Source organism: Pinus tabuliformis, chromosome 6, assembly GCF_031772625.1.
Source record: "Pinus tabuliformis cultivar Carrire ecotype Pingquan chromosome 6, CPIR1, whole genome shotgun sequence".
Taxonomy (NCBI): Eukaryota; Viridiplantae; Streptophyta; class Pinopsida; order Pinales; family Pinaceae; genus Pinus; species Pinus tabuliformis.
The window spans coordinates 276,698,701-276,712,620 of record NC_142292.1 but is presented as its reverse complement, the minus strand read 5'-3'; the positions used below and the strand labels follow the sequence as shown (position 1 = coordinate 276,712,620).

The 13,920-nt window shown below is 37.1% G+C and overlaps 1 protein-coding gene across 1 annotated transcript in view; it reads right to left on the bottom strand.

The window, feature by feature from the left end:
• Positions 1-753: 753 nt before the first annotated feature.
• The window catches only part of LOC149258432 (YebC-like protein), a 219,581-nt gene continuing 206,414 nt past the window's right edge, over positions 754-13,920 (bottom strand). The window contains exon 7 of the mRNA XM_089415357.1: positions 754-1,153. Coding sequence (XP_089271483.1) covers positions 1,061-1,153 — 93 coding nt within the window. The 3' untranslated portion in view covers positions 754-1,060. The remainder of the gene's footprint in view (positions 1,154-13,920) is intronic.

Below are 13,920 nucleotides of genomic sequence, written 5' to 3'. Positions count from 1 at the left end.
AAATGAGCTCTACTTGCCCTCTATTTATATTGTCCAAAGGGGTTCAAATAGGCATGTCCTTTGGGGCAGGGCCGACTTGGCATCTTGAGTGGTTTTTGACTCAAATTACAACTTTAAAAAATATTTTTCCTGGCTTAAATAAGCCTTTCACTTTGACCAATACAAATAATAATGAGCATGAAGAACATGCTTTAATAAAATAATATTTTTTTACTTGAGCACAAAACCCATGTTTGAAAAAACAAAAAACAATTGTCTTCTTTTTCTTTTTATTTTTTTACATAAAATATATAATGACAAATAATTATGAAGACCAAACCTAGTTACATTTTCCAACATTTCAGATCTGTTATATGTTTGATAAGATTGCCCTAGAGAGCTGAAACTTATTGGCACACTTTGGTGTCTTATCTTCTGAATTGCCTAGTGAATTTTGGGGGTTAAGATTAGAAATATTTTCCACAAATGTTGTTGTTTTATCATATTTCATTACAGCCCTAAAACTGAAAATTCACGGGATTAAGATCTGGGAAACCTCTAGTTCAGAGGTGAAATTGCTGTTTTGAATTTATTGCCCTACTTCCAAAAAATTCTACTGTTGCAGTATTATATTAGGCCAATAATATGTATACTGTATCTTATATTTCATCTTCTATTTCAGTCAATCTAATATCCTACATTTCTTTATTCTCTTAAAAGGTAGGTTCAGGAATTATTAACCATTAAATCATCCTTTCCACCTAAATGCAAAAGTTCAAATAAACCTCTCCGTTTAAAGATCTCTCTATTTAACCATCCCCAACTTTAGAGATAGTGAAAACATAGTCAGAACTCTATCCAGCATTACAAATGTGATAGAATCCACTTATAAAGAATAATAAGATTACATTACCATAGAAAATCTATGCTTTTCAGATATATCGCCTTGCTTTTCTCTTCAAAGACCAAACGAAAGATAGTGTCCATCCTTGAAACACAAATCCAGGGATTCCAATTTATTGTCAAGAAAAATAATTGTTGCTGTTTAATATCAGCCCTGATTGATGGCAAAATTTTCAACTCACTTCTGATCTGAGTAAACAGCATCAACATCTTCCAGCTCAAGTAACTTGGCAATGAGCTCCTGGTTTAAGTCCATGGCTTCATCATCAGGCTGTTATCATATGAACAACGGGCAAAATTCAATTATATCATCCCACAAACAAAGCAGAAGTTGTCATAATTTGACCATAAATAAATTATTGAAAGCAAATGAAAGGTTTTTTCTTGGAAGAGTTATGATGCAAACGACTCACATGTTTACCCTTACACTTTGACCAGATTTAGCAATCAAGACTGACTGCTAGCTATGTCAGTAAAATGAAAAAGAATGGAACATCATAAAATAGTATATAAAAGACCAGAGCAATTTATAAAACTGGCATGTACATACAAGTCCAGCAGTACAACCAAGGTGGGTGGAGGCTATGATTCTAGAATCAACAAGTTTTAAACGGTCATCCAGTGCGCAGCAAAGGGAGATTTAGTTAATAGTTACTGCATCCAATGTCATTATTGGGTAGAAAGAGTAATCCCGCAATCTACTAAGCATCCCCTATGTTTGGTCTCTTCTTCCATGAATTAATATCCATATACTCGAATAGTTCAACCTTAGTCAGACCCTTCTAATGTGAAAAAACCCCAAGATAAGGTTACATGAATCTTTTAACAATGCACAATACATTTCCTATATCTGAACAATTTAGAATTTATTTATATTATCAATTCCATGATTTGTAACTTTAAAAACTTTATTGCATGAACACTTGGCCCACATTAGGACCTACTTTTGTATCATGATAACACAAACACAAAGAAAACCAAGATTGCCAATGCATTGATTAACGAAAAAACGAAAGCTTTATTATAAAGGGTTATAAGCTAGACCAGCCAATCCACTTTATGAATATGGCGTAGACCAAGAGACTCACTGAAGAGAAATAAAGCATAAAATAACCTAGAGTCAAAGTGATTTTTTTGAGGCCTATGTCTAATCTCTAAAGTCAAAGTTATTTTTTTGAGGCCTATGTCTAATCTCTAATTGACCATTAGAATCTTTCCTTTAGTTTAACACTCTCCCTTAATGGCCAATCTATTAACTACATCAAACTTATCACAAATTTTGACAATTTTCAGGACCCAAAGACTTGGTGAAAATGTTTGCAGTTTAGTCCTCTACAAGATAGTAGTACAACTCAATACATCCATCCTATACAAGTTATCTAACAAAGAAGAAATCTATCTCAACATGCTTGGTATGCTCATGGAAGACATGATTATTGGTTAGTTTGAGAACCCCCTGAATGTCACAAAATAGGTTGTGGACTCCATCTATTGCATCCTTTTGAGAGCATCCTTCTAAGCCAAACTACCTCAAACACTCCTTTCACTATTCCTCAATATTCTACCTTTGTCCATGAAAAGGATTTTGCATGTTGTTTCTTAATGGTCTATGTCACTAAACCTATGCCAAGGCTAAATACATATCCAAAAGTTGATTTTCTATCATCCGCACTGTTGTAATATTTAACTACGTTCGGCTTCATAATGTCTTATGTACTTGATTTTATGTATTTGACGCAAAGAGAGAAAATTTATTATCGTTATTTTGGCATGGGTTTCATGGTCAAAGTCAATTTGTTCTAGGTCAAAGCACCCATTGTGTACTTCTAGGGTTTGTCATAGATTCAAAGAGTCAAAAGAGTCATTTTCATATGTATTAGACCCCATTAGGCATCTTGTATCAAGTCAAAATAATTTATTTGTCATAAATTGTGTCAAAATCCCTCCAAGACCAAGTCGGCCTACAAGAGAACAAGTCGCCCTCATGAAGGATAATTCGTACCCCTTGGAAGCCTATATATAAATGCTTTTGACCTCATTTGAAGATATATCCAAGACATTCGATCAAGCAAGAGAAGAAGTTCGATCTTAAGGCGAAAGAAGTATAAAAGGCAAGCAAAGTTCAAAAGGACAAGTCGAAGTTTTGAAGGTTGTTTTTGGGCTACAATCTCTCACATGTGCGAAGGAATTAGGGCATCATTTGTTGCAGCAAGATCGAATTGTAGTCATCTCAAGGAGTTGAAGTTTCTTGTCAAGAGGATAAATTTTTGAAGGTCGAATTTCTAAGGAGAAAGAAGCACCCTAAGCAAAGGAAGAAGGAAACCTATTTTACCATCTTTTCCCACACGTGTCAATTAGGTTTTCTGTAGTACAGCCAAAAATTGCAGTCAAAGTATGCAGGTCCGAACTTGTGACCAGAAGAGTGTTGAAAAGTGTAACTAGGTTCGGTCTTCATAATGACATGTGTAATTGTGATTTTATGTAATTGATGTAAAGAAGAAAAATAAAATTATTATTGTAATACTTGTCTCATGGGTTTCATGAGCAAGGAATTTTATTTTTAGTTATGGCTCCCATTGTGAGCCCCTAGGATTGGTCATAAAGTCAAATTGAGTCAATGTCATGTATGAAGGACCCTTCTTGGGTATGTTACATATTTGTTTGAGTCAATGTGAGTCTAAAATTGTAAAGGAAACCCCTCCAAGATCAAGGATACAAACCACAAGTCAAGTCAGCCTAGAAACTTCATCAAGTCGGCCTGCCAAGAGATGTCAGCCTATTTTGGAAGCCCAACAAAGCCTATATAAAGAGAACTCGACCTCTCCCAAAGGACATGTGGAAGACAACACAATTGTTTGATCTAAGGAAAAGTTGTCTCATTCTATAGCGAAGGAACAACAAGGATAGGAAGGACGAAAAGAAAAAATGTTTGGGTTTGTTTTCCATACGTTTGATCTGCAACTAGGGCACACTTCTCGGTTGTCAAGAGGCAAAGGTTACAGTCAATATAGAAGGTTGAATTTCGGTGGAGAAGGAGTAATCTTGGAGGCCAAGAGGTTGAAGTAAAGGTATCTCATCAAGCAAAGAAGAAAGGAAGGCATTCTCCCCATTATTTTGACTACACGGATTATCTAGGGTTTCTGCAGTGCATACAAGAGGTTGCAGGTCCGAAAAGAAGGTCGAAGGAGAAGCCATCATCATTGGAAGGCTTGTAAAGGAGGTTCGCCAGATTGATTTGATCTTGGAGGGGTTGTGGTCAAGGGTCTTGGTATTCGTCAATTGAAGTCTCTATAAGAAGAAGAATTCGTTTGGGTTTTCCTCCCAAGTCAGAGAGGTTTTGAACCTAGTTGATAGCCTACATTGTGTGTCTCTTGACTCATTGTTTATGCTTTGGTAGCTATTTGATGAAGAACACTATAATAATCTAACAAAAGAGAAGATCATAATCTAATGAAGTAAAAATAATTCACAAACATTTATCAATAATAGAGAAATCACCCAAAATCTTGATGCCCTAGATTTCTCAACAAACAGAGGTTGCAACAGTTTTGGAGAAGCTTGACTTGGGTTGACTTTTTGAAAGAGAAATTCATCTACAGGGAAGTTGACTTAACCTTGGAGGGGTCTATGTATTGGGTCTAAAAGGTCTTGGAATTCGTCATTTGAAGATTCCATAAGAAGAGAAGAATTCTTGTGGGTTTTCCTCTCTAAAAGAGGTTTTGGCCCTGGCTAGCAGCCTATATTCTGTGTCTATTTGTGTTATTGATCTTCATAGTTTAGTAGTTGTTGGATGACAAGAACAATATAATAATAAATCAAGAGAAGAAGAAACTAATTATAAATACTACAAGTTGAAGTAAAAGAACATCACAAGCAGTTATCAAAAGAAAGAGAAATCACCCTAATATAGCTGCCCTAGATTTATTAACATGGTATCAAAGCAAGGTGACAAGAAGAGGTAGCTTGAAGATCACTCAATTGAAGAAGGATACATAAGGGCCAAATACAAGAAAAGCGTTAAGGAGGACTCGTCAACACACATCACAAAGACTCTATCAAGGAAGAATTCTTGGAAGAAGAAGAAGACCTCAAGGACCCTACCTCCACTCAAAGAAAGGACTCTACACATTTGAAGCATTTTGGGAAGTCTCTCACATTCTACATCCAAAGGAAGAAAGAAGAGCACTTCATCATCAAAATCAAAGTGATCTCCCTCACATTGAAGAAAGGATCACATCTCAAGCATCTTTGAAGAAGAACTTCTCCCGAAGAAGTAGCATTGCCATTCTGAAGAAGGAAGAACATCCCTCTTATAAAGCTCTCAAGAAGATCACCAAGGAAGCATCTAGTGGAAGACATCATCTTCAAGGAAGTATCTTCATTTAACAAGTAAGTACGTAATATTTCATGTCTCAATCTATAAACTGAATGACTTATTTCTGCAAGGAGAACAATAAACTTGTTGGGACATCAAACTAATTTGCAAGGAAGAAGATAATAGATTTAATTCTCATAGAAATTGAAGTTATTGAATATCTCAAGGGCTCAATCTACAAACCTCCACAAGAGCAATCTCAAGCACTATCAAAGTATATGAAAGGAGAAATAAGGGCTTAAAGAATCCTCATTGAATCGATCAAGGATTCCCTCATTCACTATGTAGCAAATTCGAAGACATCGAAAGAGACCTATGATAACGTAGTGGAATTGCTCTCTTTAAGTACAGTAGGAGAAATAATATCTTTAAGAACCAAATTATTCAAGATGAAAGTATTAAGTGAAGAATGGGTAGCCTCATATCTCATGAAGGTATCTCAAATAAGAGATCAACCACAAGAGCTAGGAGAAACAATGTCAAACCCATAGATGACCACTCTTGTAGTAAATGCATTACCAAATGAATGGGGCAACTTTGTATCAAGCATCTATGGAAAGAAGGAAACCACTACATTCAGTGATCTATGGTCATTATGTAAGATTGAAGAAATTAGATTAAGGGCAAAGAATGGAGTTGGATCAAATGAGCAAACACAAGCATATGCATCCATGACAAGGAGGAAAGGGAAGTTTGGAAAATTTGAGCCTCGAAAGAAATTTCAAAAGAAAATTGACATTTCTAAGATTCAGTGCTATGAATGTAATGTATATGGGCACTTCAAAAGGAATTGTCCTAAACACAAGAAAGGGAACAAGAAAATGAAAGAAAGAAGTGAAGCCCATGTGAGCGAAGAAGTAGAAGAGCCAAAAGAGAAGAAGTCAAAGAAGGAAGAAGGGAAAGAACTCTACTATTGAAGGTCTCACATACATTTAGATCATTTTCAAAAGAGAGCAAGTCATGGTAGGGAGCATCACAGTCATAATAGCAGATGACATCATAGAAACATGAAAGAATAGTCGAAGTAGCAATTTGTATGAATGAAGCAAGTCATCTAGCAAGATAGAATGAGAAGACTAGCATCACACCTCATCATCATTAAGAAGGATTTGCAAAATAAGGATCATCAAGATCCTCCTTCAAGATCTTTTTTAAAAGATTCACCTCTACTTAGAAGAAGTAAGTGTCACATTACACCTAGTGTGGAATCCACAATTTATAAGGAAACAAGTATGGTACAAGAGAAGTGCAGCGTGACAATTTAGTTGAAGCATTTTCATCTTCAAGCAAGGAAAGGGAAGTTGTTGAAGGAAGCCTAGATGATCACATGAAGGAAGAGGTATGCATATATTTGTTAACTTTGATAGATGGATAAAGCCATGTCATCACTTAATTGCAGATAGAATGGTTAGAATGCTCTATCTCATGAGCATGATTGAAGAAGAAGGGACTCTTCCTTATGAATGATACATGAAGGCATAAAACTCTTCTACATGATGACATGATAGAATCAACATTACATGACCTCATGAAGAATATGAGGTGGTTGGCAACAATTGTTCCTATGATGAAGGAACTATGTATTGAGATCCCGAGGAAGCAATATATGATGAAGAAAGAAGAGTTTGTAAAGATGCACCTATAGCCACTTGAGATAAGATGAGTAATCAACATCTGATAACAATTAGAAGGATTAGCTATGACATCTCCATGGAGAAGGTATGAAGACCTAATATGTATGATGAAGAAGGAGAACCTTGATAGTAAATGTCTTGGAAATGGATTTGTACAATACGCAGGATGTTGATGTTGCGAAAGCAGAAGTCATGACGAAGGCCATCATAAAGAGGTAATTAAATTTTTAGTTCACTTTTTTATTTTTGAAAGCAAGCATATGGTGGGTTGGATCAGGCTACCGAAAGAAGGTTGTAGAAGTTCACCTACAACTAGTACACATAATATTGGATGGATAACTTTGGAAGGAACATGACTTGGAAGAGGTAGCAATATGAAGGATAGCCAAATGATGACGAAGAAGGTCACCTCCAGATGAAAAGAAGATGGCATGACTAGCATTAATTGGTTCAACACTATGTTTCGTTGAAGGGAAGTGATGTAGAAGATGGCCAAAGCCCTATAAAGAAGTTATGAAGAAGACGGCTCCATGATGAAGAAGTTGAAGTTCATTCATGACATGATGAAGTAGAAAGGAGGAGCCCTACAAGCAACTAATAGTACCATGATCTCCACCAAAGAGCAGATAGTTGTTGTTGGATACAAGTCCCTAGTTAAGAGGGGGCTTGGGTATATTCCTTTTATAAGAATGAGTAGATCCTCCCTAATTGAGAGGGAGAGATAGACACATCATTCTTGTCTTCATCGTGAAGAAAGAATGGAGGATCAGGTGAGCATCTGAGACTGATACCGATACTCTTGGAGGATGAGGTAGGGCATCCAATATGCAAGAGTAGTCGAAGAGGAGATTCCATGAGGATGTGTAAATCCAAGACGGGAATGGTCCTAAAAGGACATACCTTGTGAACATCTGGATTGGGTATGTGCCTTGAGAGACAATGATGAAGGCATCTATAAGTCATTGTCTCCCCAAAATTGTGCTCTAATCTAGTGGAGAGATAGAGTTGTTAGTGAAGGCCTTGCTATATGACAATGTTGGTTGATATGATGAAATGCACTGATATAAGCTGAATAGATAGCTTATGAGATGGCTTACCAATCTGACTCTTCTTATGAGAATTCTTCAGTATGAGAATGTCCATGTACCATGTATGTATTATGAATACCTCCCTAGTTAAGAGGGAGTGTTGAAATATGTAACTAGGTTTGGTCTTCATAATGTCTTATGTACTATTGATTTTATGTATTTGACATAAAGAGAGAAAAATTATTATTGTTATTCTAGCATGGGTTTCATGCTCAAAGTCAATCTTTTCTAGGTCAAAGCTCCCATTGTGTGCTTCTAGGATTTGTAATAGAGTCAAAGAGTCAAAAGAGTCATTGTCATATGTATTAGACCCCATTGGGCATCTTGCATCAAGTCAAAATAATCTATTTGAGTCATAAATTGTGTCAAAATCCCTCCAAGACCAAGTTGGCCTAGAAGAGAACAAATCGGCCTCATGAAGGCTAATTCATACCCTTGGAAGCCTATATATAAGTGCATTCAACCTCATTTGAAGATATATCCAAGACATTCGATCAAGCAAGAGAAGAAGTTCGATCTTAAGGGGAAAGAAGTCTAAAGGGCAAGTGACGTTCAAAAGGAGAAGTTGAAGTTTTGAAGACTGTTTTTGGGCTACAACCTCTCACACATGCAAAGGAATTAGGGCATCATTTGTTGCAGCAAGATCGAATTGTAGTCATTTCAAGGAGCTGAAGTTTGTTGTCAAGAGGATCAATTTTTGAAGGCCGAAATTCTAAGGAGAAAGAATAACCCCGAGCAAAGGAAGGAAACCTATTTTATCATCTCTTCCCACACGTGCGAAATAAGGTTTTCTGCAATATGACAGAAAATTTCAGTCAAAGGTTCCAAACTTGTGATCAGAAGAGAAGTTGCAACAATTTTGGAGAAGCTTGACTTGGGTTGATTTTGTGAAAGAGAACTTCATCTACAGGAAAGTTGACTTGTTCTTGGAGGGATCTTTCTCTTGGGTCTAAAAGGTCTTGGAATTCGTCATCTGAAGATTCTATAAGAAGAGAAGAATTCTTGTGGGTTTTCCTCTCTAAAAGAGGTTTTTGGCCCTAGCTAGCAGCCTATATCCTGTGTCCATTTGTGTTATGGATCTTCATAGTTTGGTAAATGTTTGATGATAAGAACACTATAATAATCAAGAGAAGAAGAAGCTAACTATAAATACTACAAGTTGAAGTAAAAGAACATCACAAACAGTTATCAAAAGAAAAAGAATTCACCCTAATCTAGTTGCCCTAGATTTCTTAACACACACAACCTACCCAATCTGAATTTGTATACCCACACAAACTAGAGTCTTTGCTTCTATTATATAGAATAGCAAATTCAAGTGTCCCTTTCACATATCTCAGCACTTTCTTTGCTAGATCAAATGCTCCACCTTTGGTGTTGTCATGAATCTAGAAATGAATCTCACGCAAAACTCAAATCAAGCCTATGGCTCCCCACTAGTTTCCTATAGATTGACTTAGATTTGGTCTTGGCTAAAAGATTCAATGCTTTCTCCGTATGTGTAGATGAGATTTTGCAATCTGTCATTCTGAACCTATCAAGCAAACTCCTAGCATATTTTGTTTTTGAGAAACAAATGCTACCACTTATTAGCCAGACTTCTACACCTAGAAAGTAAAGTAGGAGGCCCTATATCAATCATGTCAAAATATTTACTCATATCACCACCAATTTTCATCTTAACTTGGCACTTAACACTTTATTAACCTAGGAGATTATGAATCATCATATAAAAGCACAGCTAGGTTCCTAACACAATCAGCAAAAGAAAATTACACCAATCTCAATCATAAGAGACAAAGATATTATGTGCAATCAACAATTCTTCATTAATAACTCAAAGCCTACTTGGGCTCTTGTCCTGGGATAATGGCCCAACTGAAGAAAATTACAATTACAACATACCCTAGATCTAAACCAGCTGATCAACCCATAGATCTTCCCTTAATCTCCTTGGCTGATCTAGATCTTCTATGCTACACTTTTGCACTTTCTCAGATCCATCCCAATAGAATGGAAGTCCTCCACTCACCATTGAGATGCCTCTCTCAATGTCTTTTCTTGTTGTATGGTGTGTCTTTCTCCTTTCCTTAGCCTCACTTTTCTAACTTTACATTGAGCTAAATCCCTAACCCTAATCTCCAAAGTGATTGACGACTAAGATTAGATCTTGCCTCATTTGAGATCAATAGCTGAGATTAAAACATAAACACTAAAGTAAATACTGTAGGAATTTACAGGGTAAGTTCCTCGGATAGAACACCAAAGTACATTGCTCACAAACATATCACGGATCCATACACCAGTATTCTTGACGTGGTTAAAACCCTCAAAGAGGGAAACAGTCCATGGCCTGAGCCAACGCGGCCACTTCAGGCAATTTATTAATGTAAAAGAAAGAAAATTTACATAAGCTTCTCTCATGAATGGTCACCTTACAAATGACCCTCCATGCTCTTTAAATAGAGATCATGGACCAATTGGGTGTTAAGCCACGGATCAAGTGTCGGTAATACCAAGGAGAGAATGAACCGTTGGATCACTTCATGTCTAGAACATATCGTGACCGTCGGATTGTAAGTTACAAAAGTACATAGTAAAGAAACACACTTTACCTAACTCTACACTAGACCAAGTTATACTTAACTATTTCCTATGTGTCAGAATATCCTAACATCCCCCCTTAAGAACAACTTGGGATAGGATTGAAGGATGTACAAATATGATACAATAGGAGAAGGAAGGAGACATTAGAGCTTATCCCCCCTTAGTGACAACTTCCTAAACTCCAACCATAAATCGAAGTTTAGTAAACTTCACCTCTGTGAGAGCCTTTGTAAAGATGTCTGCAACTTGATCATCAGTTGAACAATATTGCACTTCAAGAACATGGTCATGAATGAGCTTTCTGATGAAGTGCATGTGTAGTTCAATGTGTTTGCTGCACTGATGTTGGATTAGATCTTTACATAGTTGAATGTCACTTTGATTATCGCACCAAAGTGTAGTTGGATGCTGCTATTGAAGGCCAAACTCTTACAAGATCTGACGAAGCCACAGTGCTTCCTTACTAGCTTCTATGGTGCCATGATACTCTGCCTCCGCTGAAGAAAGAGAAATGGCACTTTGTTTCTTGCAAGCCCATGTAATAGGTCCAGAACCAAGAGTGAATACATAACCTGCAGTAGACTTCCGATCATCAGGGTCATTAGCCCAATCGGAATCAGTGAAACCAACCAATAAAGGAGATGCTTCTGCACTATAATGAATCCCAAACGGAACTGTACCTCGAACATAACGAAGTATTCTTTTAGTTGCTTTCCAATGACTTTCATGTGGGTTTTGCATAAACCGAGCAATAAGGCCAACAACAAAGGAAAGGTCAGGAAGAGTATGGGTCATATATAGAAGTTTTCCTACAAGCTGACGGTATAAGGTAGCATCAACTTTAGGGGAAGTACAAGTGACTGAAAGTTTGGCTCCAGACTGAAAGGGAGAAGGGGTTGGCTTACAAAGTTCCATGTGAAAGTGGCGTAGAAGATCACAGACATACTTGGACTGGGAAAGGGAAATACCTTCCTTGGATTGCAAGACTTGAGGACCAAGAAAATAATGCAAGTGTCCTAAGTCTGTCATTTCAAACTGCTTTTCAAGGCTGGACTTCATATGGTTTATAAGGTTGGGATCACTACCAGCAAGGATAAGATCATCAACATAAAGAACAAGAATGATAAGAGACTTACCCACTTTCTTGGTGTAGACAGTATTGTCAGAATGACACCTAGAAAAGGCAGTATCTAAAAGAAAGCTATCCATTTTGGCATATCAAGCCTGAGGGTCTTGCTTGAGACCATAAAGGGATTTCTTAAGCCGACATACAAGGCTGGAGTCTGTTTGTATAAAGCCAGGAGGTTGTTCAATATAGATTTCTTCATGCAAGTCCCCATGTAAGAAGGCAGATTTAATATCCATCTAATCGACTCCCCATTTGAAAGAGGCAGCAAGGGAAAGAACAAGGCGGATAGAGTTCATTTTGGCAAGAGGGAGAAGGTTTCAATATAGTCAATGCCTTCAACTTGTGAAAAACACTTAGCAACAAGACGAGCATTATGTTTATCAACTTTTCCATCTGGTCCAAACTTGGTTCTGTAAACCCATTTGCATCCAACAAGTTTTCGTCCCTTTGGAAGAGGAACAAGATTCCATGTATCATTTGCCAATAATGAACGATATTCTTCGTTCATAGTTGTGTCCCAATCTGGATGGCCTGAAGCTTCTGCAAAGGTGTCAGGATCATAATTCGCTGAAGCTTGAGCCAGTAAAGAAGAGGCTCTATCAAACTAGGAACATGTGTGAGGCTGATATGTAGGATCCCCTGCAAGAGCACCTACTGCATCCCGAGTAGCGCGGACCCATTTTGGAAGCTGAGGAGCTGAAGGAAGATCCTGAGAAGGTGGGGGAGGATTGTCATCCTCGTTGTCATCATCTGAAGAAGAAATATTTTCAGAAGTAGAAGGGATAGAGAGAGGTGGCACATCCGCCGAACTAGGCTCGTAGGCCGATATATTTTCAGCAAACTTTACATCTCTTCTAATGATAACATTTTTGGATTTAGGTGGAAGAAGTCTATATCCTTTGACATCTTCAGAATATCCAACAAAAATACATTTTTCACTCTTAGGTTCTAAGGCTTTATGTTTCTCATCTGAAATATGGGCCCATGCTTCACTTCCAAAAACACGAAAGCGACTTACATCTGGTTTAATTGATCTCCATGCTTCTTATGGAGTGATATTCTTTAAAACCATAGTAGGAGTGCGATTTACTATGTAATTTGTATAGTTAATTGCTTCTGCCCAAAAATTAAGACTAAGTCCTTTAGATTGAAGCATACAATTAACCAGTTCCTTTAAGGTGCGATTCTTCCTTTCAACTACACCATTTTGTTGTGGAGGATATGGAACAGTATGTTGCATTTGAATTCCATGCTCAATGCAAAAGTTGATGAATTTGTTGCTAACATATTCTCTGTCATTATCAGATCTTAGCTTAAGAATTTGATGTTCAGATTGTTTCTCAACAAAGGCCTTAAAGGCCAAGAACATTTTAAATACTTCACTCTTGAGTTTTAAGAAGTATACCCAAGTGCGTCTGGAGAAATCATCAATGAAGGTTAAGAAATACTTGTAGCTAGAGAATGAAACGACTGGAAGTGGACCACATAAATCACTATGCACAAGTTGTAAAGGGGTTGAGGCATGCCAAGAGGCACGTTTTTCAAAACTATCCCAATGATGTTTTTGAGTACACATCTGAAACAAACACCATCTCTGCAAGATACGATAGGAAGACCTGTTACCATATTTTCTTTACATAGATTTTGAAGGGAGCGATAGTTTAAGTGACCAAATCGCTCATGCCAAAGTTTGCTCACTTCATCATTATGAGAAATAAATATCAAGGGAAGAGTTGATGACCCAAAGTTGCTAAACTTATACAACCTTGTAGAATCATCAGCAATTCCAGTAGCTAAAATATGTCTAGGATCTGTTAGGTCCTTAATTACAACACTTTGAGGTGAAAATTCAACGGTTTTACCTTCCCTTGAATGAGTTATCTGATATACACATAGAAGGTTGCAGGATAAGGTTGGAACACATAATACATCATTAAATTGACCATCGTCTAGATGAATAATTCCAATCCCTACGACACTAAGAGATCTATCATCACCAACATATATATTTTTGGTGTTACAATCATTTAAAGAAGAAAACATGGCTTTGTTGTTGGCCATGTGATAAGAAGCTCCAGAATCAATGAGCCACTCATGAGAATGAGAAGAAGAAGATACATTGAGTGCATAACCAGACCGAGATGCTTGACAACCACATGCAGAAAGTGTTATTACTGAAGATGATGTTGAAGTTGAGGAGTGCTC